The sequence below is a fragment of the Bufo bufo genome, chromosome 6, assembly GCF_905171765.1.
Source record: "Bufo bufo chromosome 6, aBufBuf1.1, whole genome shotgun sequence".
NCBI classification, from domain to species: Eukaryota; Metazoa; Chordata; class Amphibia; order Anura; family Bufonidae; genus Bufo; species Bufo bufo.
In genome coordinates, this window is record NC_053394.1 from 24,524,327 (window position 1) to 24,549,485 (window position 25,159).

Below are 25,159 nucleotides of genomic sequence, written 5' to 3' on the forward strand. Positions count from 1 at the left end.
CTGTTTTGATAACAGCGTCTAATATACCTGCTACCTGGTCCTCTGGTGGTCCCCTTTGTTTGGATCGACCACCAGAGGACACAGGTAGCTCAGTAAAGTAGCACCAAGCACCACTACACTACACTACACCCCCCCCCCCGTCACTTATTAACCCCTTATTAGCCCCTGATCACCCCTGATCACCCCATATAGACTCCCTGATCACCCCCCTGTCATTGATTACCCCCCTGTCATTGATTACACCCCTGTCATTGATCAACCCCCTGTAAAGCTCCATTCAGACGTCCGCATGATTTTTACGGATCCACTGATAGATGGATCGGATCCGCAAAACGCATCCGGACGTCTGAATGAAGCCTTACAGGGGCATGATCAATGACTGTGGTGATCACCCCATATAGACTCCCTGATCACCCCCCTGTCATTGATCACCCCCCTGTCATTGATTACCCCCCCTGTCATTGATCACCCCATATAGACTCCCTGATCACCCCCCTGTAAAGCTCCATTCAGATGTCCGCATGATTTTTACGGATGCACTGATAGATGGATCGGATCCGCAAAACGCATCCGGACGTCTGAATGAAGCCTTACACGGGCATGATCAATGACTGTGGTGATCACCCCATATAGACTCCCTGATCACCCCCCTGTAAAGCTCCATTCAGATGTCCGCATGATTTTTACGGATGCACTGATAGATGGATCGGATCCGCAAAACGCATCCGGACGTCTGAATGAAGCCTTACAGGGGCATGATCAATGACTGTGGTGATCACCCCATATAGACTCCCTGATCACCCCCCTGTAAAGCTCCATTCAGATGTCCGCATGATTTTTACGGATGCACTGATAGATGGATCGGATCCGCAAAACGCATCCGGACGTCTGAATGAAGCCTTACAGGGGCATGATCAATGACTGTGGTGATCACCCCCCTGTCATTGATTACCCCCCTGTAAGGCTCCATTCAGATGTCCGCATGATTTTTACGGATGCACTGATAGATGGATCGGATCCGCAAAACGCATACGGACGTCTGAATGAAGCCTTACAGGGGCGTGATCAATGACTGTGGTGATCACCCCATATAGACTCCCTGATCACCCCCCTGTCATTGATTACACCCCTGTCATTGATCAACCCCCTGTAAAGCTCCATTCAGATGTCCGCATGATTTTTACGGATGCACTGATAGATGGATCGGATCCGCAAAACGCATCCGGACATCTGAATGAAGCCTTACAGGGGCGTGATCAATGACTGTGGTGATCACCCCATATAGACTCCCTGATCACCCCCCTGTCATTGATTACCCCCCTGTAAAGCTCCATTCAGACGTCCGCATGATTTTTACGGATCCACTGATAGATGGATCGGATCCGCAAAACGCATCCGGACGTCTGAATAAAGCCTTACAGGGGCGTGATCAATGACAGTGGTGATCACCCCATATAGACTCCCTGATCACCCCCCTGTCATTGATTACCCCCCTGTAAAGCTCCATTCAGACGTCCGCATGATTTTTACGGATCCACTGATAGATGGATCGGATCCGCAAAACGCATACGGACGTCTGAATGAAGCCTTACACGGGCGTGATCAATGACTGTGGTTATCACCCCATATAGACTCCCTGATCACCCCCCTGTCATTGATCACCCCCCTGTCATTGATCACCCCTCTGTAAGGCTCCATTCAGACATTTTTTTGGCCCAAGTTAGCGGAATTATTATATTTTTTTTCTTACAAAGTCTCATATTCCACTAACTTGTGTCAAAAAATAAAATCTCACATGAACTCACCATACCCCTCACGGAAACCAAATGCGTAAAATTTTTTAGACATTTAGATTCCAGACTTCTTCTCACGCTTTAGGGCCCCTAGAATGCCAGGGCAGTATAAATACCCCACATGTGACCCCATTTCGGAAAGAAGACACTCCAAGGTATTCCGTGAGGGGCATATTGAGTCCATGAAAGATTGAAATTTTTGTCCCAAGTTAGCGGAACGGGAGACTTTGTGAGAAAAAAATTAAAAATATCAATTTCCGCTAACTTGTGCCAAAAAAAAAAAAATTTCTATGAACTCGCCATGCCCCTCATTGAATACCTTGGGGTGTCTTCTTTCCAAAATGGGGTCACATGTGGGGTATTTATACTGCCCTGGCATTCTAGGGGCCCCAAAGCGTGAGAAGAAGTCTGGTATCCAAATGTCTAAAAATGCCCTCCTAAAAGGAATTTGGGCACCTTTGCGCATCTAGGCTGCAAAAAAGTGTCACACATCTGGTATCGCCGTACTCAGGAGAAGTTGGGGAATGTGTTTTGGGGTGTCATTTTACATATACCCATGCTGGGTGAGAGAAATATCTTGGTCAAATGCCAACTTTGTTTAAAAAAATGGGAAAAGTTGTCTTTTGCCAAGATATTTCTCTCACCCAGCAAGGGTATATGTAAAATGACACCCCAAAACACATTCCCCAACTTCTCCTGAATACGGCGATACCACATGTGTGACACTTTTTTGCAGCCTAGGTGGGCAAAGGGGCCCATATTCCAAAGAGCACCTTTAGGATTTCACAGGTCATTTACCTACTTACCACACATTAGGGCCCCTGGAAAATGCCAGGGCAGTATAACTACCCCACAAGTGACCCCATTTTGGAAAGAAGACACCCCAAGGTATTCCGTGAGGGGCATGGCGAGTTCCTAGAATTTTTTATTTTTTGTCACAAGTTAGTGGAAAATGCTGATTTTTTTTTTTCATACAAAGTCTCATATTCCACTAACTTGTGACAAAAAATAAAAACTTCCATGAACTCACTATGCCCATCAGCGAATACCTTGGGGTCTCTTCTTTCCAAAATGGGGTCACTTGTGGGGTAGTTATACTGCCCTGGCATTCTAGGGGCCCAAATGTGTGGTAAGGAGTTTGAAATCAAATTCTGTAAAAAATGACCTGTGAAATCCGAAAGGTGCTCTTTGGAATATGGGCCCCTTTGCCCACCTAGGCTGCAAAAAAGTGTCACACATCTGGTATCTCCGTACTCAGGAGAAGGTGGGGAATGTGTTTTGGGGTGTCATTTTACATATACCCCTGCTGGGTGAGAGAAATATCTTGGCAAAAGACAACTTTTCCCATTTTTTTATACAAAGTTGGCATTTGACCAAGATATTTATCTCACCCAGCATGGGTATATGTAAAAAGACACCCCAAAACACATTCCTCAACTTCTCCTGAATACAGAGATACCAGATGTGTGACACTTTTTTGCAGCCTAGGTGGGCAAAGGGGCCCATATTCCAAAGAGCACCTTTCGGATTTCACAGGTCATTTTTTACAGAATTTGATTTCAAACTCCTTACCACACATTTGGGCCCCTAGAATGCCAGGGCAGTATAACTACCCCACAAGTGACCCCATTTTGGAAAGAAGAGACCCCAAGGTATTTCGTGATGGGCATAGTGAGTTCATAGAAGTTTTTATTTTTTGTCACAAGTTAGTGGAATATGAGACTTTGTAAGAAAAAAAAAAAAAATCATCATTTTCCGCTAACTTGTGACAAAAAATAAAAAGTTCTATGAACTCACTATGCCCATCAGCGAATACCTTAGGGTGTGTACTTTCCGAAATGGGGTCATTTGTGGGGTGTTTGTACTGTCTGGCCATTGTAGAACCTCAGGAAACATGACAGGTGCTCAGAAAGTCAGAGCTGCTTCAAAAAGCGGAAATTCACATTTTTGTACCATAGTTTGTAAACGCTATAACTTTTACCCAAACCATTTTTTTTTTTTTACCCAAACATTTTTTTTTTATCAAAGACATGTAGAACTATAAATTTAGAGCAAAATTTCTATATGGATCTCGTTTTTTTTGCAAAATTTTACAACTGAAAGTGAAAAATGTCATTTTTTTGCAAAAAAATCGTTAAATTTCGATTAATAACAAAAAAAGTAAAAATGTCAGCAGCAATGAAATACCACCAAATGAAAGCTCTATTAGTGAGAAGAAAAGGAGGTAAAATTCATTTGGGTGGTAAGTTGCATGACCGAGCAATAAACGGTGAAAGTAGTGTAGGTCAGAAGTGTAAAAAGTGGCCTGGTCTTTCAGGGTGTTTAAGCACTGGGGGCTGAAGTGGTTAAATAGAAAAAAAAAAGTATGGTGAATGGCGTAACGGAAAAAAGGGTCAAAATGGCCGATTTGGCATTTTTTCATTGCTTCTCTTACCCAAAAAAATGAAATAAAATGTGATCAAAAAGTCACGCACACTCCAAAATGGCATCAATAAAAACTACAGATTGTCCCGCAAAAAATGAGCCCCTAAATAGCTCAGTAGACATAAGTATAAAAAAGTTTTGAGGTATGGTAAATATGGGGGTTAAATTTATAATTTTTTTTTAGCAAAGTTGAAATTTATTTTTACACTATTTAGACATAAAAAAAAAAATATACATATGGGGTATTGTTGTAATCGTACTGACTCAGAGAATGAAGGGCATGGGTCAGTTTTGCCGCAAACGAAACACCGTGGGAACAAACCCATAAAACGATGGAGGAATAGCGTTTTTTTTCCCAATTCCACGCCATTTGGATTTTTTTTTACCGCTTCCCACTACATTTTATGCCATCATTAACCACCTCCGGACCGCCTAACGCAGGATCGCGTTCCGGAGGTGGCAGCCCTGCGCAGAGTCACGCATATATGCGTCATCTCGCGATGGGCGAGATTTCCTGTGAACGCGCGCACACAGGCGCGCGCGCTCACAGGAACGGAAGGTAAGAGAGTTGATCTCCAGCCTGCCAGCGGCGATCGTTCGCTGGCAGGCTGGAGATGTGTTTTTTTTAACCCCTAACAGGTATATTAGACGCTGTTTTGATAACAGCGTCTAATATACCTGCTACCTGGTCCTCTGGTGGTCCCATTTGTTTGGATCGACCACCAGAGGACACAGGTAGCTCAGTAAAGTCCCACCAAGCACCACTACACTACACCACACCCCCCCCCCCGTCACTTATTAACCCCTTATTAGCCCCTGATCACCCCTGATCACCCCATATAGACTCCCTGATCACCCCCCTGTCATTGATCACCCCCCTGTCATTGATTACCCCCCTGTAAAGCTCCATTCAGATGTCCGCATGATTTTTACGGATCCACTGATAGATGGATCGGATCCGCAAAACGCATCCGGACGTCTGAATGAAGCCTTACAGGGGCGTGATCAATGACTGTGGTTATCACCCCATATAGACTCCCTGATCACCCCCCCTGTCATTGATTACACCCCTGTCATTGATCAACCCCCTGTAAAGCTCCATTCAGACGTCCGCATGATTTTTACAGATCCACTGATGGATAGATCGGATCCGCAAAACGCATCCGGACGTCTGAATGAAGCCTTACAGGGGCGTGATCAATGACTGTGGTGATCACCCCATATAGACTCCCTGATCACCCCCCTGTAAAGCTCCATTCAGATGTCCGCATGATTTTTACGGATGCACTGATAGATGGATCCGATCCGCAAAACGCATCCGGACGTCTGAATGAAGCCTTACAGGGGCATGATCAATGACTGTGGTGATCACCCCATATAGACTCCCTGATCACCCCCCTGTAAAGCTCCATTCAGATGTCCGCATGATTTTTACGGATGCACTGATAGATGGATCCGATCCGCAAAACGCATCCGGACGTCTGAATGAAGCCTTACAGGGGCATGATCAATGACTGTGGTGATCACCCCATATAGACTCCCTGATCACCCCCCTGTCATTGATCACCCCCCTGTAAAGCTCCATTCAGATGTCCGCATGATTTTTACGGATGCACTGATAGATGGATCCGATCCGCAAAACGCATCCGGACGTCTGAATGAAGCCTTACAGGGGCATGATCAATGACTGTGGTGATCACCCCATATAGACTCCCTGATCACCCCCCTGTCATTGATTACCCCCCTGTAAAGCTCCATTCAGATGTCCGCATGATTTTTACGGATGCACTGATAGATGGATCGGATCCGCAAAACGCATCCGGACGTCTGAATGAAGCCTTACAGGGGAGTGATCAATGACTGTGGTGATCACCCCATATAGACTCCCTGATCACCCCCCTGTCATTGATTACCCCCCTGTAAAGCTCCATTCAGATGTCCGCATGATTTTTACGGATGCACTGATAGATGGATCGGATCCGCAAAACACATCCGGACGTCTGAATGAAGCCTTACAGGGGCGTGATCAATGACTGTGGTGATCACCCCATATAGACTCCCTGATCAACCCCCCTGTCATTGATCAACCCCCCTGTCATTGATCAACCCCCCTGTCATTGATCAACCCCCCTGTCATTGATCACCCCCCTGTCATTGATCACCCCCCTGTCATTGATCACCCCCCCTGTCATTGATCACCCCTCTGTAAGGCTCCATTCAGATATTTTTTTGGCCCAAGTTAGCAGAATTTTTTTTTTTTTTTTTTACAAAGTCTCATATTCCACTAACTTGTGTCAAAAAATAAAATCTCACATGAACTCACCATACCCCTCACGGAATCCAAATGCGTAAAATTTTTTAGACATTTATATTCCAGACTTCTTCTCACGCTTTAGGGCCCCTAGAATGCCAGGGCAGTATAAATACCCCACATGTGACCCCATTTCAGAAAGAAGACACCCCCAGGTATTCCGTGAGGGGCATATTGAGTCCATGAAAGATTGAAATTTTTGTCCCAAGTTAGCGGAACGGGAGACTTTGTGAGAAAAAAATTAATAAATCAATTTCCGCTAACTTGTGCCAAAAAAAAAAAAATTTCTATGAACTCGCCATGCCCCTCATTGAATACCTTGGGGTGTCTTCTTTCCAAAATGGGGTCACATGTGGGGTATTTATACTGCTCTGGCATTCTAGGGGCCCCAAAGCGTGAGAAGAAGTCTGGTATCCAAATGTCTAAAAATGCCCTCCTAAAAGGAATTTGGGCACCTTTGCGCATCTAGGCTGCAAAAAAGTGTCACACATCTGGTATCGCCGTACTCAGGAGAAGTTGGGGAATGTGTTTTGGGGTGTCATTTTACATGTACCCATGCTGGGTGAGAGAAATATCTTGGTCAAATGCCAACTTTGTATAAAAAAATGGGAAAAGTTGTCTTTTGCCAAGATATTTCTCTCACCCAGCATGGGTATATGTAAAATGACACCCCAAAACACATTCCCCAACTTCTCCTGAATACGGCGATACCACATGTGTGACACTTTTTTGCAGCCTAGGTGGGCAAAGGGGCCCATATTCCAAAGAGCACCTTTAGGATTTCACAGGTCATTTACCTACTTACCACACATTAGGGCCCCTGGAAAATGCCAGGGCAGTATAACTACCCCACAAGTGACCCCATTTTGGAAAGAAGACACCCCAAGGTATTCCGTGAGGGGCATGGCGAGTTCCTAGAATTTTTTATTTTTTGTCACAAGTTAGTGGAAAATGCTTATTTTTTTTTTTTTTTTTTTTTTCATACAAAGTCTCATATTCCACTAACTTGTGACAAAAAATAAAAAGTTCCATGAACTCACTATGCCCATCAGCGAATACCTTGGGGTCTCTTCTTTCCAAAATGGGGTCACTTGTGGGGTAGTTATACTGCCCTGGCATTCTAGGGGCCCAAATGTGTGGTAAGGAGTTTGAAATCAAATTCTGTAAAAAATGACCTGTGAAATCCGAAAGGTGCTCTTTTGAATATGGGCCCCTTTGCCCACCTAGGCTGCAAAAAAGTGTCACACATCTGGTATCTCCGTAATCGGGAGAAGTTGGGGAATGTGTTTTGGGGTGTCATTTTACATATACCCATGCTGGGTGAGAGAAATATCTTGGCAAAAGACAACTTTTCCCATTTTTTTATACAAAGTTGGCATTTGACCAAGATATTTATCTCACCCAGCATGGGTATATGTAAAAAGACACCCCAAAACACATTCCTCAACTTCTCCTGAATACAGAGATACCAGATGTGTGACACTTTTTTGCAGCCTAGGTGGGCAAAGGGGCCCACATTCCAAAGAGCACCTTTCGGATTTCACAGGTCATTTACCTACTTACCACACATTTGGGCCCCTAGAATGCCAGGGCAGTATAACTACCCCACAAGTGACCCCATTTTGGAAAGAAGAGACCCCAAGGTATTCGCTGATGGGCATAGTGAGTTCATGGAAGTTTTTATTTTTTGTCACAAGTTTGTGGAATATGAGACTTTGTATGAAAAAAAAAATAAAAAAAAAATCATCATTTTCCACTAACTTGTGACAAAAAATAAAAAATTCTAGGAACTCGCCATGCCCCTCACAGAATACCTTGGGGTGTCTTCTTTCCAAAATGGGGTCACTTGTGGGGTAGTTATACTGCCCTGGTATTCTAGGGGCCCAAATGTGTGGTAAGGAGTTTGAAATCAAATTCAGGAAAAAATGAGGAGTGAAATCCGAAAGGTGCTCTTTGGAATATGGGCCCCTTTGCCCACCTAGGCTGCAAAAAAGTGTCACACATCTGGTATCCCCGTACTCAGGAGAAGTTGAGGAATGTGTTTTGGGGTGTCTTTTTACATATACCCATGCTGGGTTAGATAAATATCTTGGTCAAATGCCAACTTTGTATAAAAAAATGGGAAAAGTTGTCTTTTGCCAAGATATTTCTCTCACCCAGCATGGGTATATATAAAATGACACCCCAAAACACATTCCCCACCTTCTCCTGAGTACGGAGATACCAGATGTGTGACACTTTTTTGCAGCCTAGGTGGGCAAAGGGGCCCATATTCCAAAGAGCACCTTTCGGATTTCACAGGTCATTTTTTACAGAATTTGATTTCAAACTCCTTACCACACATTTGGGCCCCTAGAATGCCAGGGCAGTATAACTACCCCACAAGTGACCCCATTTTAGAAAGAAGAGACCCCAAGGTATTCGCTGATGGGCATAGTGAGTTCATAGAACTTTTTATTTTTTGTCACAAGTTAGTGGAATATGAGACTTTGTAAGAAAAAAAAAAAAAAAAAAAAATCATAATTTTCCGCTAACTTGTGACAAAAAATAAAAAGTTCTATGAACTCACTATGCCCATCAGCGAATACCTTAGGGTGTGTACTTTCAGAAATGGGGTCATTTGTGGGGTGTTTGTACTGTCTGGGCATTGTAGAACCTCAGGAAACATGACAGGTGCTCAGAAAGTCAGAGCTGCTTCAAAAAGCGGAAATTCACATTTTTGTACCATAGTTTGTAAACGCTATAACTTTTACCCAAACCATTTTTTTTTTACCCAAACATTTTTTTTTTATCAAAGACATGTAGAACTATAAATTTAGAGCAAAATTTCTATATGGATGTCGTTTTTTTTGCAAAATTTTACAACTGAAAGTGAAAAATGTCATTTTTTTGCAAAAAAATCGTTAAATTTCGATTAATAACAAAAAAAGTAAAAATGTCAGCAGCAATGAAATACCACCAAATGAAAGCTCTATTAGTGAGAAGAAAAGGAGGTAAAATTCATTTGGGTGGTAAGTTGCTTGACCGAGCAATAAACGGTGAAAGTAGTGTAGGTCAGAAGTGTAAAAAGTGGCCTGGTCTTTCAGGGTGTTTAAGCACTGGGGGCTGAGGTGGTTAATGGTGGCATTAGAAAGTACAACTTGTCCTGCAAAAAATATGGCTCAAAGAGAATAGGGGGGGGTGGGGTCAATGAAAAACGCAAAAACCTCCAGTAGCCTAAGGGTTAATAATAAATAGGGTTGAGCGAGTTCTGGTACCCCAACCCAAACTTTTTCACTGAAGTTTGGGTTCAGGTGATTTTATTATTTTTCATTATAACATTGTTATAATGGAGAAAAAATTGCATTCTTAAGGCCTCTTTCACACTTGCGTTGTCCGGATCCGGCGTGTACTCCACTTGCCGGAATTACACTCCGGATCCGGAAAAACGCAAGTGTACTGAAAGCATTTGAAGACGGAACCGTCTTCCAAATGCTTTCAGTGTTACTATGGCACCCAGGACGCTATTAAAGTCCTGGTTGCCATAGTAGGAGCGGGGAGCGGTATACTTACAGTCCGTGCGGCTCCCGGGGCGCTCCAGAATGACATCAGAGCGCCCCATGCGCATGGATGACGTGATCCATGCGCTTGGGGCGCCCTGACGTCACTCTGGAGTGCCCGGGGAGCCGCACGGACGGTAAGTACACTGCTCCCCCGCTACACTTACCATGGCTGTCAGGACTTTAGCGTCCCGGCAGCCATGGTAACCACTCTGAAAAAGCTAAATGTCGGCTCCGGCACGTTTAGCTTAAGGCCGGATCCGGATCAATGCCTTCCAATGGGCATTAATTCCGGATCCGGCCTTGCGGCAAGTGTTCCGGATTTTTGGCCGGAGCAAAAAGCGCAGCATGCTGCGGTATTTTCTCCGGCCAACAAACGTTCCGTACCGGAACTGAAGACATCCTGAACGGATTACTCTCCATTCAGAATGCATTAGGATAATCCTGATCAGGATTCTTCCGGCATAGAGCCCCGACGACGGAACTCTATGCCGGAAGACAATAACGCAGGTGTGAAAGAGCCCTAAGACAGAATGCTAAATAAAATGGCTAATGAGGGGTTAAAAATAAAGCTCACCTCATCCACATCAAATGGATGAGTTTATTTTTAATTCCTCAGCTCCAGAAACGAATCCCTAATAATTAACAACATGCCATCATATACCAGTTTCTATAAACAGAACACCACATCTATCTTTGACCACTAGAGGGCGGCTCCTGAAACCAGGAACCTTCTAGACAAATAGCAAAAGAGCTATTAAACCGGACGAGCGGACGCCGCCAGCACGAGCCCGGGGTCAGGCGGCTTCTATTAAAGTCACGGCGACTTGTTGTTACCCGGGCGACACATTGTGACGTCATGTCAGAATCCTCTGTAGAAGCACCGCCAGCCGTAATATGAAGGATGAGTGCAGGAGGCACGTGACGTGATACAGTCTAAGCGGAATGAATCCTGGTGTAATAATATGCAGATTTGTGCGCGCCGATTTGCTCCAAGGGTAATATGCAGATTAGTGTGTGCTGATTGGCTGGATGTAAAAACCGGGCGTTGCCCCCTGGAAGGCCAAGGAAGGAGGCGTGCCGTCCCCGCTCTGTTGCTAGGAGACGAGAGCCGTGACCTCTTGTGCTCTCAGGCGGCGCAGTGTACGAGGCGAGACAGGAATGTCCTTGAGTGACTCCTTCCTGCGTCTCGCGGGTGCTCGGAATACAGATCCTCAGGAGGAGGAATCCACAAGCCCCAAGCTGTGGCTCTTGCAAAACTACAACTCCCATCATGTCTTGGGAGTTGTAGTTCTGCTGGAGAGCCACATCTCTGCACCAGAACTGGGGGCCTCTGCTCTGGATGTGCAGTCTCTCTCTATTATACTTCCAGGCTCCTGGGGGCCCCTCCTGATCACTGAGCTGATTACTGTAGTAACCGAGTTTTTTTTTGCCAAATGCTTTGTATTTTCTGTATATAAACTCCCAGATTTACTAATCCAATAGATGGTGGACAGGCCTAATATATGACAAAGTGCACCCTCCGCCAGTCTGTGCACCTCGATTGAATTCCCCGAATGAATAGGTTTCAGTTGTCATTTACACCTGGAAACAGCCATAAGGGCTCATGCACGCGGCCGTTGCCCGTATTGCGGTCCTCAAACAGCGGGTGCGCAATATGTGGGCACCGGGCGTGTGCACCCCGCATCACTTGAATGGGTCCACAATCCGGAAGGTGCAGTGTGGAACGGCTTTTTACGCCAGAATTGCCGCAAAATTTGGGTGTAAAATAGCATTTCTTAAGCATGGTGGGAGAAAAAGTGAAGAAACCGTAGATGCGCCACTTTTTTCGACAGTTTTTCAGAGCAGACACGTTACTAAACCTGAGCCAATGTATTGGATAGCTCTTCATGCCTTTACCCTTTTGCTGCGGCAGCGCCTCGTAGACCCTCGGCAGCACATCGGTACCCCACAAAGGGTTGCCTGGAAAATGGTTTTCACTTGGTAGTAAGGATGAGCGAATTGATTCATTAGGAAGAGCTCTTCACCTCTGAGGGGCTGCCCCCGCAGCGCCGCCCACCTGCCCGTTGATTCACAGCGCTGGACATTTAGCCTGGCCCTGACAATCCGGGCCCAATGCTGCTGCTCTGAATAGCAGTGCAGGTGCTAAAGCTCAAGTTCAGCCGCGGTTACCAGGAAGTGTAGCAGCGCATGCGCAGTCATTGTTCCCAAAGTCGATTTTGAGCTTCAGCGCCTGCAATGCTACTCAGCGCAGCGGCGCAAGGCCCGGATTGTCAGGGCCTTACAAGATGTCCAGCGCTGTCAATCAACAGGCAGGTGGGCGCTTCTTCACCTGTGGGGACAGCCCCTCCGAGAGGTGTAGAGCTCTTCCTAATGAGACAAATCAATTTCCTCATCCTTACTTTATAGGTCAGACATTTATCAGGGTCGAGGAGTTCCACAGCCAGACCCCCCATGTGTACCAGTGTTTTCTGTAAAATGCTGATCTTGTGCTCGGTACAGGTGCCCCAGATGTGAGAGAGGTAAAACCATCTGTAATGGGGACGTCTGTGGATGACACTGTTATGGGGGACCTGTGCATGACACACTGTTATGGGGGATCTGTGCATGACACACTGTTATGGGGGATTTGTGGATGACATTTATGGGGGATCTGTGGATGACACACTGTTATGGAGGATCTGTAGATGACAATGTTATGGAGGATCTGTGGATGACACTGTTATGGAGGACACACTGTTATGGGGGATCTGTGGAGGACACACTGTTATGGGGAATCTGTGGAGGACACACTGTTATGGAGAGATCTGTGCATGACACACTGTTATGGGGGATCTGTGCATGACACACTGTTATGGGGGATCTGTGCATGACACACTGTTATGGGGGATTTGTGGATGACATTTATGGGGGATCTGTGGATGACACACTGTTATGGAGGATCTGTAGATGACAATGTTATGGAGGATCTGTGGATGACACTGTTATGGAGGACACACTGTTATGGGGGATCTGTGGAGGACACACTGTTATGGGGGATCTGTGGCGGACACACTGTTATGGGGAATCTGTGGAGGACACACTGTTATGGAGAGATCTGTGGAGGACACACTGGTATGGAGAGATCTGTGGAGGACACTTATGGGGGATCTGTGGAGGACACCCTGTTATGGGGGATCTGTGGAGGACACACTGTTATGGGGAATCTGTGGAGGACACACTGTTATGGGGAATCTGTGGAGGACACACTGTTATGGGGAATCTGTGGAGGACACACTGTTATGGAGAGATCTGTGGAGGACACACTGTTATGGAGAGATCTGTGGAGGACACTTATGGGGGATCTGTGGAGGACACACTGCTATGGGGGATCTGTGGAGGACACTGTTATGGGGGATCTGTGGAGGACACACTGTTATGGGGGATCTGTGGAGGACACACTGTTATGGGGGATCTGTGGAGGACACACTGTTATGGGGGATCTGTGGCAGACACACTGTTATGGGGGATCTGTGGAGGACACACTGTTATGGGGGATCTGTGGCGGACACACTGTTATGGGGGATCTGTGGAGGACACACTGTTATGGGGGATCTGTGGAGGACACACTGTTATGGGGGATCTGTGGAGGACACACTGTTATGGGGGATCTGTGAAGGACACTGTTATGGGGGATCTGTGGAGGACACACTGTTATGGGGGATCTGTGGAGGACACACTGTTATGGGGGATCTGTGGCGGACACACTGTTATGGGGATCTGTGGAGGACACACTGTTATGGGGGATCTGTGGAGGACACACTGTTATGGGGGATCTGTGAAGGACACTGTTATGGGGGATCTGTGGAGGACACTGTTATGGGGGATCTGTGGAGGACACACTGTTATGGGGGATCTGTGGAGGACACACTGTTATGGGGGATCTGTGGCGGACACACTGTTATGGGGATCTGTGGAGGACACACTGTTATGGGGGATCTGTGGAGGACACACTTTTATGGGGGATCTGTGGAGGACACACTTTTATGGGGGATCTGTGGAGGACACACTGTTATGGAGAGATCTGTGGAGGACACACTGTTATGGAGAGATCTGTGGAGGACACTTATGGGGGATCTGTGCAAGTTCAGCTGCGGTTACCAGGAAGTGTAGCAGTGCATGCGCAGTCATTGTTCCCAAAGTCGATTTTGAGCTTCAGCGCCTGCAATGCTACTCAGCGCAGCGGTGCAAGGCCCGGATTGTCAGGGCCTTACAAGATGTCCAGCGCTGTCAATCAACAGGCAGGTGGGCGCTTCTTCACCTGTGGGGACAGCCCCTCCGAGAGGTGTAGAGCTCTTCCTAATGAGACAAATCAATTTCCTCATCCTTACTTTATAGGTCAGACATTTATCAGGGTCGAGGAGTTCCACAGCCAGACCCCCCATGTGTACCAGTGTTTTCTGTAAAATGCTGATCTTGTGCTCGGTACAGGTGCCCCAGATGTGAGAGAGGTAAAACCATCTGTAATGGGGACGTCTGTGGATGACACTGTTATGGTGGACCTGTGCATGACACTCTGTTATGGGGGATCTGTGCATGACACACTGTTATGGGGGATTTGTGGATGACATTTATGGGGGATCTGTGGATGACACACTGTTATGGAGGATCTGTAGATGACAATGTTATGGAGGATCTGTGGATGACACTGTTATGGAGGACACACTGTTATGGGGGATCTGTGGAGGACACACTGTTATGGGGAATCTGTGGAGGACACACTGTTATGGAGAGATCTGTGCATGACACACTGTTATGGGGGATCTGTGCATGACACACTGTTATGGGGGATCTGTGCATGACACACTGTTATGGGGGATTTGTGGATGACATTTATGGGGGATCTGTGGATGACACACTGTTATGGAGGATCTGTAGATGACAATGTTATGGAGGATCTGTGGATGACACTGTTATGGAGGACACACTGTTATGGGGGATCTGTGGAGGACACACTGTTATGGGGAATCTGTGGAGGACACACTGTTATGGAGAGATCTGTGCATGACACACTGTTATGGCGGATCTGTGCATGACACACTGTTATGGGGGATCTATGCATGACACACTGTTATGGGGGATTTGTGGATGACATTTATGGGGGATCTGTGGATGACACACTGTTATGGAGGATCTGTAGATGACAATGTTATGGAGGATCTGTGGATGACACTGTTATGGAGGACACACTGTTATGGGGGATCTGTGGAGGACACACTGTTATGGGGGATCTGTGGAGGACACACTGTTATGGGGAATCTGTGGAGGACACACTGTTATGGAGAGATCTGTGGAGGACACACTGGTATGGAGAGATCTGTGGAGGACACTTATGGGGGATCTGTGAAGGACACACTGTTATGGAGGATCTGTAGATGACAATGTTATGGAGGATCTGTGGATGACACTGTTATGGAGGACACACTGTTATGGGGGATCTGTGGAGGACACACTGTTATGGGGGATCTGTGCATGACACACTGTTATGGGGGATCTGTGCATGACACACTGTTATGGGGGATTTGTGGATGACATTTATGGGGGATCTGTGGATGACACACTGTTATGGAGGATCTGTAGATGACAATGTTATGGAGGATCTGTGGATGACACTGTTATGGAGGACACACTGTTATGGGGGATCTGTGGAGGACACACTGTTATGGGGAATCTGTGGAGGACACACTGTTATGGAGAGATCTGTGCATGACACACTGTTATGGGGGATCTGTGCATGACGTACTGTTATGGGGGATCTGTGCATGACGTACTGTTATGGGGGATCTGTGCATGACACACTGTTATGGGGGATTTGTGGATGACATTTATGGGGGATCTGTGGATGACACACTGTTATGGAGGATCTGTAGATGACAATGTTATGGAGGATCTGTGGATGACACTGTTATGGAGGACACACTGTTATGGGGGATCTGTGGAGGACACACTGTTATGGGGGATCTGTGGAGGACACACTGTTATGGGGAATCTGTGGAGGACACACTGTTATGGAGAGATCTGTGGAGGACACACTGGTATGGAGAGATCTGTGGAGGACACTTATGGGGGATCTGTGGAGGACACCCTGTTATGGGGGATCTGTGGAGGACACACTGTTATGGGGAATCTGTGGAGGACACACTGTTATGGAGAGATCTGTGGAGGACACACTGTTATGGAGAGATCTGTGGAGGACACTTATGAGGGATCTGTGGAGGACACACTGCTATGGGGGATCTGTGGAGGACACTGTTATGGGGGATCTGTGGAGGACACACTGTTATGGGGGATCTGTGGAGGACACACTGTTATGGGGGATCTGTGGCAGACACACTGTTATGGGGGATCTGTGGAGGACACACTGTTATGGGGGATCTGTGGCGGACACACTGTTATGGGGGATCTGTGGAGGACACACTGTTATGGGGGATCTGTGGAGGACACACTGTTATGGGGGATCTGTGAAGGACACTGTTATGGGGGATCTGTGGAGGACACTGTTATGGGGGATCTGTGGAGGACACACTGTTATGGGGGATCTGTGGAGGACACACTGTTATGGGGGATCTGTGGCGGACACACTGTTATGGGGATCTGTGGAGGACACACTGTTATGGGGGATCTGTGGAGGACACACTTTTATGGGGGATCTGTGGAGGACACACTGTTATGGGGAATCTGTGGAGGACACACTGTTATGGAGAGATCTGTGGAGGACACACTGTTATGGAGAGATCTGTGGAGGACACTTATGGGGGATCTGTGCAAGTTCAGCTGCGGTTACCAGGAAGTGTAGCAGCGCATGCGCAGTCATTGTTCCCAAAGTCGATTTTGAGCTTCAGCGCCTGCAATGCTACTCAGCGCAGCGGTGCAAGGCCCGGATTGTCAGGGCCTTACAAGATGTCCAGCGCTGTCAATCAACAGGCAGGTGGGCGCTTTTTCACCTGTGGGGACAGCCCCTCCGAGAGGTGTAGAGCTCTTCCTAATGAGACAAATCAATTTCCTCATCCTTACTTTATAGGTCAGACATTTATCAGGGTCGAGGAGTTCCACAGCCAGACCCCCCATGTGTACCAGTGTTTTCTGTAAAATGCTGATCTTGTGCTCGGTACAGGTGCCCCAGATGTGAGAGAGGTAAAACCATCTGTAATGGGGACGTCTGTGGATGACACTGTTATGGGGGACCTGTGCATGACACTGTTATGGTGGACCTGTGCATGACACACTGTTATGGGGGATCTGTGCATGACACACTGTTATGGGGGATTTGTGGATGACATTTATGGGGGATCTGTGGATGACACACTGTTATGGAGGATCTGTAGATGACAATGTTATGGAGGATCTGTGGATGACACTGTTATGGAGGATCTGCGGGTGACACACTGTTAGGAGGATCTGTGGATGACACACTATTATGGAGAGATTTGTGGATGACACACTGTTATGGAGGATCTGTGGATGACACACTGTTAGGCTCCATTCACACGTCCGAAGATCGGGGCCACGCTCCGCAAATGCGGATGCGGACAGCACACTGTGTGCTGTCCGCATCCATTCCATCCCCATAGAAAATGAATGGGTCGGAACGGATGCAGACCCATTTGCGGACGTGTGAATGGAGTCTTATGGGGGATCTGAGGATGACACTGTTATGGAGGATCTGTGGATGACATACTGTTATGGAGAGATCTGTGGAGGACACACTGTTATGGGGGATCTGTGAAGGACACTGTTATGGGGGATCTGTGGAGGACACACTGTTATGGAGAGATCTGTGGAGGACACTGTTATGGGGATCTGTGGATGACACACTGTTATGGGGGATATGTGGAGGACACACTGTTATGGAGAGATCTGTGGAGGACACACTGTTATTCCACCAGGTCTTCTTCTGTGAGCTAGATGGAAGGTTCAGTTTTCATAATAATATCTATAATATAACGCGCCATGAAAAAACAGCCAATCAAAAAGTCCATTGCTGGTGTCTACAAATAAAAAGTCTCCACATCTGTGGTGTAAGTGCCTTTTCACTTTATTCCAACCCCCCCGTCCGCGCGTTACACAGGTGGCCGTGCAAAGTCATCGTGCAAAGGCGCAAGAGGAGGTGGAGAGTACAAAAGGGGTGGGGCTTGGGAGGATGAAGGAGTGTAATATCCATATATATTTATACAGTTATATTTCCATAGGCTCTCACTCTCCCCCATCTCTCTCGCACACGCGTGAACGTATGTACATAGACAAGGTCACACATATATGTACAAATACACACATCTCATATATAAATACAGGTTTTACAGTCATTCTCTCCACTTACATACGTCATTTATAAAATGATGAGTAGAGGAGGTCGATATATATGAAAGACTCGCCCGTAGGTGCAGATGATGAACAATATATACACTGAGGTGGAAGTATCTCATCAAGACATTCAGGGACCAAAACATAGACTACTTGACTGGATATTTTTTGGAATATTTGGGATACTCTTTGGGTCTTAACTTGTCCCCAGTAGTGTTGGATTGAGGTCTTTGACCCACCAATGGAGCCAAGTGCACGTGCGTTGAGATATAAATTGGAATAAACCCTGTGTTCTGCTCTACTGTCCGCTCCAGATTGGGTTGTTCTTGGTTGGACCTCATGGACTCTGCTGTGGATAGACCCCATTTTTGTGCTCTAACCTGGGCCTAATGGTGGATCCTCGGGTAGGCAGGTCCAACTCTGGTGCCCAGCAAGATAAATTATCTCGTTTCATTACGGGATTTCTTCCCTCAGACCTAAGTCTAAGGCAAAAAGTAGAAGATAAGTCAATGGCTCCAACAATTATGGACAATCTCACACTTTATGCTTTAGGTATAATTATACCGCTACTATACATGAGAATATCTCGGATCTATAAAGTGAATGCTCAGTCTAAAGCCACATAACTAAGAAATGCCAAAAAGTGCCAAGGTCTAAGATACAAACTTCACTGGTACTTTGAAGTCCTCAAAACATCGTCCAAGGCTGAGGACAAACATTACTCTTCAGACTAAGGGCTCATGCACACGAATGTGTGCCGACCGTGGCCGTATTGCCGCCCGCATACAGCGGGTCCGCAATACACGGGCACCGGCCGTGTGCAGCCCGCATCACGGACCCATTCACTTCAATGGGTCCACGATCCAGGAGATGCGGTGCAGAACCCCATGGAAGCACAAATTTTTTTATTCAAGTGATCCCTCTGCGGCAGCCGCACGGATGTTGCCCGTGTATTCGGGACCGCGATTGCACACAAGCCCTAAAGCAGGTCATACACATTTAGATGAACATCAGCCAAGCCCATTTATTTCATATGGGGTGTCCCAGCTCTCCTCCAGTGGCAGACGTCAGAGGAAAGAATGGTTAGCATGATGGATTTCAAGGGTCAAGCTTAGCATGCTAGTGTACGAGGAAAGGGGTTGACTGCAGTCAGCCGAGCAAGTGTTCGGCCAACAGTTATGCTGTATGACCAGCTCTGACCGTTGATTTTGTGACAATTTTGACAGAAACCCCTATCTGAGGTGGGAGGTCTAGATCAGAGGACCTTCTGCAATATGTCAAATGAACATTGGTGGGATTCTTGATGATTTTCCCTATCACACATTACTAAACTCTAAAATTTAACAAGACATAGGGGGTCTCTGGATACCACCAATAAGTGCCCATTGTGAAGTCTCACAGCATCCAAAAAGTTCATGAAACCAGGGCTGAGATGGTAGGGACTTGCATGTAGATCAGATTTCCTTTCACTCCTTCGTAGTGTAAGGGAAACCCAGAGCTGTTGTCACTTCCTTAGGGCTCTTTCACACCTGCGTTCTTGTCTTCCGGCATAGAGTTCCGTCGTCGGGGCTCTATGCCGGAAGAATCCTGATCAGGATTATCCTAATGCATTCTGAATGGAGAGAAATCCGTTCAGGATGCATCAGGATGTCTTCAGTTCCGGAACGGAACGTTTTTTGGCCGGAGAAAATACCGCAGCATGCTGCGCTTTTTGCTCCGGCCAAAAATCCGGAACACTTGCCGCAAGGCCGGATCCGGAATTAATGCCCATTGAAAGGCATTGATCCGGATCCGGCCTTAAGCTAAACGTCGTTTCGGCGCATTGCCGGACCCGACATTTAGCTTTTTCAGAGTGGTTACCATGGCTGCCGGGACGCTAAAGTCCTGACAGCCATGGTAAGTGTAGTAGGGAGCGGGGGAGCAGCATACTTACAGTCCGTGCGGCTCCCCGGGCGCTCCAGAGTGACGTCAGGGCGCCCCAAGCGCATGGATCATGTGATCACATGGATCACGTCATCCATGCGCATGGGGCGCTCTGACGTCATTCTGGAGCGCCCGGGGAGCCGCACGGACTGTAAGTATACCGCTCCCCGCTCCTACTATGGCAACCAGGACTTTAATAGCGTCCTGGGTGCCATAGTAACACTGAACGCATTTGGAAGACGGTTCCGTCTTCAAATGCTTTCAGTACACTTGCGTTTTTCCGGATCCGGCGTGTAATTCCGGCAAGTGGAGTACACGCCGGATCCGGACAACGCAAGTGTGAAAGAGGCCTTAGCTCACCATATAGTTATCAGGATAGGGGACAGTGATGAGTGGAATTTCTCTCTAAAATATATCTAAACCCCTCCTTACCTGAGGGCTAAAAACAAAAATAGTAAAATAAATACATAAAAAAATAAATATATCACACCAAGATATTGAGTCAGATGCTGTAACTAACGTCGGAAGCTCATGCACATCTTGGGGAGGTATGGTTCTCCTTGTGGAGGTCCAACTGGTGTAGGGAGGCTCACAGGCAATGCTCCCTGGGAAAAGTATGCAAATTAGCATACCCATTGTAACGTCTTACCTCCTTACCCCTACCTAATATGAACATACACTAAATTAACCAGAAATAATCCAATTCAGAGTCAATTTGCATCTACGTGTTAATCCTTGATAATACTATGTAAATGGAGAAAGATTTGGTTCCACATGATGCCTTTATGACAAGGCTGAAAACTAGAAGTTTTATCGTGGGGACACTGGAGTAGAGGTTTAAAGGCGTTGTCCAGCCCAGGAAAAAAAAAAAAAAAAAGTGTCAACCTGTTGTAAAAAAAAAAAATTCAAAGAGTGACACTCACCGATCCCCTGCCACTCCTGTTGTTTTAGGGGACTCGCTGGTCTTTACTCCCTCTTGACATCACTAACTAATGGGTCACCTCATTGGCCTGTGACTAGCTGAGTGGACAGTCTGAGGCATTTCCTGGGTGTCGAGCCATAGTCCAGGAAGTGGAGAGCAGCAGGGACCATAGCCCTATTGGAATGGCAGCAATTGGGAATCACTGAGGTGAGTAATCACTATTTTCTATTTTATTTTTACCTCGTCTCTACTTTTTTTTTATACAAAACTATTCCTTTGGAAAACCCCTTTAAGTGCTCAAACCCTAGAACTTTAAGAATTATTCTGCCTAATATGTGCTATGAGTTCAGTTCCTCTATGGTTTTCAATTGCATATCTCAGTTTCCAAATTGGACATTGAAACCTTGAGTGTGGTAAAAATGTTTTTTTTTTTTTTTTTTTAGAAAAATCTGATTAATAATGCAGGATCAAACAAGGAATGGCTTGGAGTGCGTACAACCAAGATAATATCCCCCTTTTTCGCACTGCCAATCCAGCTTTAAGCGTGAGTCATTTAAGACGGACTGGTTGTAATGCATAGACTGTGAGCCTTATATACGGGTTTTCTCACATTACTCACATATTCAGCAGCATTGTCACTGACCTGAGGTTTGGCAGTAAACATCACACTTTTTCCTATATCTCTTGGTGCCATAGTAATCAGATTTTGATAAAAAAAAAAAAACTTTTATTTTTAGAATAATCTGATTAATAATACAGATGGAGATAGAGATCTGGGACAGACTGGTTGCTATGGATACACTGTAACAGCTGCAGACTTATGGGGTTGTCAGGCAGCACGTCCTTAGCAACCAGTCTGTCTCAGCAAAATAAAATATTTAGGTTCATAGAACACAGATAATGCGACACTCATATCCCTGTGCATATACACGCGCACACATACCGCTATATATTCTATACTCAGGGTTCAAATATAGGTCTATACAAATATGAAAAACTCAGTCATCACTGGTATATACATAAAGAGAGATATACGTACACACTCAAACATAAGTGATCCGAAAAACACCGCAATCACTGCTATGTACAGGGTATACATACACTCACATATATACAAAGTGACAAGAAGGCGTATCCTTGCTCACATAGGGATATATACAAGGCAGACTAGAGCCACACACGCACTTATATATATGTACATCCATACACCGATATCTACAGACCGCGAGGCAGAGGACATGGCGTCTTCAGTTCACCTGACGCATCACTGACAACACAGGGGGAGAGTTATCAAAACTGGTGTAAAGGAAAACTTGCTTAGTTGCCCATAGCAACCAATCAGATTCCACCTTTCATTTTCCAAAGGGTTAGGGTTAAAAATGAAAGGTGGGATCTGACTGGTTGCTATGGGCAACTAAGCCAGTTTTCCCTTTAAATCTCCCCCACGGTATTCATGTTACAATATCTTTTTGTAAGTGATGATGTCATCAGGATGGTTAGCAACATCGCAGGGAGGCTGATGAAGGATTTGATAATAAAGGAGGCAGTGGTCTTAACTATATCTGTTGTGTCCAATATGCGATAGCAGCCATTTTGTAAATTTCCCCCAACAGATGGTAAAACCCGCCATTTTACAGTTCACCTACACACCATTAGGGCAGCCATTTTGTCACAGGCTGTGTTCGCTAAAGGAAGTCGGCCATTTTAGGTAGAAAAATTTCACAACTTGTATTATTGAAGGTTTTCGAAATCTGAAAAAATGGTGCGTCTACTTAGACCGTAACATTTACTGTGATGACTCCATCGGAATGGTAGTAGCTATAAACCAGGAGGTCCATTGGGCCTCTGAGAGGACACTAGTTCCATGTGCCGACCACCCTGAATTTGCAGGAATTGTCCCTAATTTTGAGAGACAATTCTGGCAAATTCAGGCTGGCCCAAGCCAATAATGGGTAGAAGTGGGCATTCTCAGGGTGAGGCCTAGGCAGGAATGTTGGCAAGTATGAGATAGCAAGGTTCCTGGCAAAGGAAAATTGATTTTGCCATAAAATGGCCGCCGCCCTTGCTGTAGTCGTGGCTAAGGCTACTTTCACACTAGCGTTTTTTTGCGGATCCGTCACGGATCTGAAAAAACGCTTCAGTTACAATAACAAAACTGCATGCATCCGTCATGAACGGATCCGGTTGTATTATGTCTTCTATAGCCATGATGGATCCGTCATAAACACCACTGAAAGTCAATGGGGGACGGATCTGTTTTCTATTGTGTCAGAGAAAAACGGATACGTCCCCATTGACTTAAATTGTGCATCGGGACGGATCCGTCTTGCTCCGCACCACATCGCGGACAGAAAAATGCTGCTTGCTATGACGGATCTCAATAGCGGAATTGAAAACGTTAGTGTGAAAGCAGCCTTATATTAGAGGGGCCTCATTTATTAAGACTCTTTTTTGCCCATAGCAACCAATCAGAGCTCAGATTTAATTTCTTAAATCGCTCTGTAAAATAAAAGCCACACCGTGGTTGGTTGCTATGAGCAACGAAGACTATTTTGATAAATTTGCCCTTGTGGAAATTTTGGAGACCTGGGTTTACCCGATTTGCTCATATTGCGTCATAACTGGCTTTCTCCCCCCTTGAATTGTCAGGTGACTTCACCGCCATCCATGTTCACCTGCCTCGGTGCGGACGTCCCATGATGAGAACATACGTACGTACAGACAGACACATACGGGGGAGAGAGCCGAGCGCAGTCACACCTGGGACAGACGATTAGTGACACGTTACATACAAAAAGAAAATCATGTCCATTAGATGTCAGGTTAATGGAGCAGGCGGTCTCTGTCTATAACTGCGTGGCCTCTCTACTGCAGGCTGTCTCTCTGCGTGTCACATAAGGAGTCTCACTGATACTATCCTCTGATGTCTCTTTCCCATAGGAAGTGTCTCTTTTGCAGAAGGCGTTTGCCTCTGTCACAAGTGCTTCTGTCAGTCGTGGGGCTGTCACACTCTCTTAGCCTATACAAGTTCTCACAGTGTACTGTGCGAGGGTCACAGACTGTCACAAGACGTCTCGGGTGTTACACGCCATCTCTTTCTACATAAGGATCTTGTTACGTTCTTGGTTTCAAGGTGCAATGTGTCAGCAAAGGGGTGTCTCACTGTAGTAGGGGGTCTATATACCCCGGAGGAACACTCTCTTAGGTAAATTTGGGTGCCATTTTCCATATTGTGTCTCACTCTCACAAGACGTATCTGTACAGGTCTCTCTATGATTCTGCATCCAGTCTCCAATGCGTGGCATGTCTCTCTTGCTACCAATGTCCATAGTTTGGGAGTATTCTTTGTATTTTTCTTTTTTGGTCACGATATATATTCCTCCCTCCTTGGGCAGCAGAGTCTCATGTCTGGAGCTGTGATGTCATCCTGTCTTTTCCAATAAAATGCTTGCAACAAGTGAGATGACCTTCAACTTCATGACTTCATTACAAGGTTTTATCGGTTTCTTTCTTCAAGTGACTATAAAAGGATTGCACAAATGTTAAACATCTCACTATGGTCCTGTTCACATTTTTTCTTCTCCGAAAAATCTGATTAATAATGCAGACGGGCATGATCTGACTGCTGCCAGGCCGCTTCCCTTCTTGTTGTCACTGTCTGTGCCAATTCAGACTGGTTGCCATGGATACAGAATAACAGCAAGTCCCTAGAACCCCCCTCAGGTCTTCAAGTCAAATCCTAATTAGCATTGAGATGGGCAAAGAAAGGATAAGGAAGCTTGACAGAGGAGCTGGCGTCATCACCAAGCAAACTTAGATGACTTAGAGGGTCTCATGATGATTTAGATCAACACTCTCTACTCTTGTCACTATTGGCACAGACAGTGACTGCGTCTCTGTCCCTGAT

The 25,159-nt window shown here is 46.1% G+C and overlaps 1 protein-coding gene and 1 non-coding gene across 4 annotated transcripts in view; both read right to left on the bottom strand.

Annotated features, from left to right (window-relative positions):
* Positions 1-10,776: 10,776 nt before the first annotated feature.
* LOC121006671 lies at positions 10,777-10,832 on the bottom strand. The gene has a single exon (XR_005780355.1). It is a non-coding gene; the product is annotated as a U7 small nuclear RNA (small nuclear RNA).
* Positions 10,833-23,802: 12,970 nt separating this feature from the next.
* Positions 23,803-25,159, bottom strand: part of ATN1 (atrophin 1) — a 48,641-nt gene continuing 47,284 nt past the window's right edge. For all 3 annotated transcript variants that reach the window (XM_040436070.1, XM_040436072.1, XM_040436069.1), the window contains exon 10: positions 23,803-24,772. In XM_040436070.1, coding sequence (XP_040292004.1) covers positions 24,739-24,772 — 34 coding nt within the window. In that variant the 3' untranslated portion in view covers positions 23,803-24,738. The remainder of the gene's footprint in view (positions 24,773-25,159) is intronic.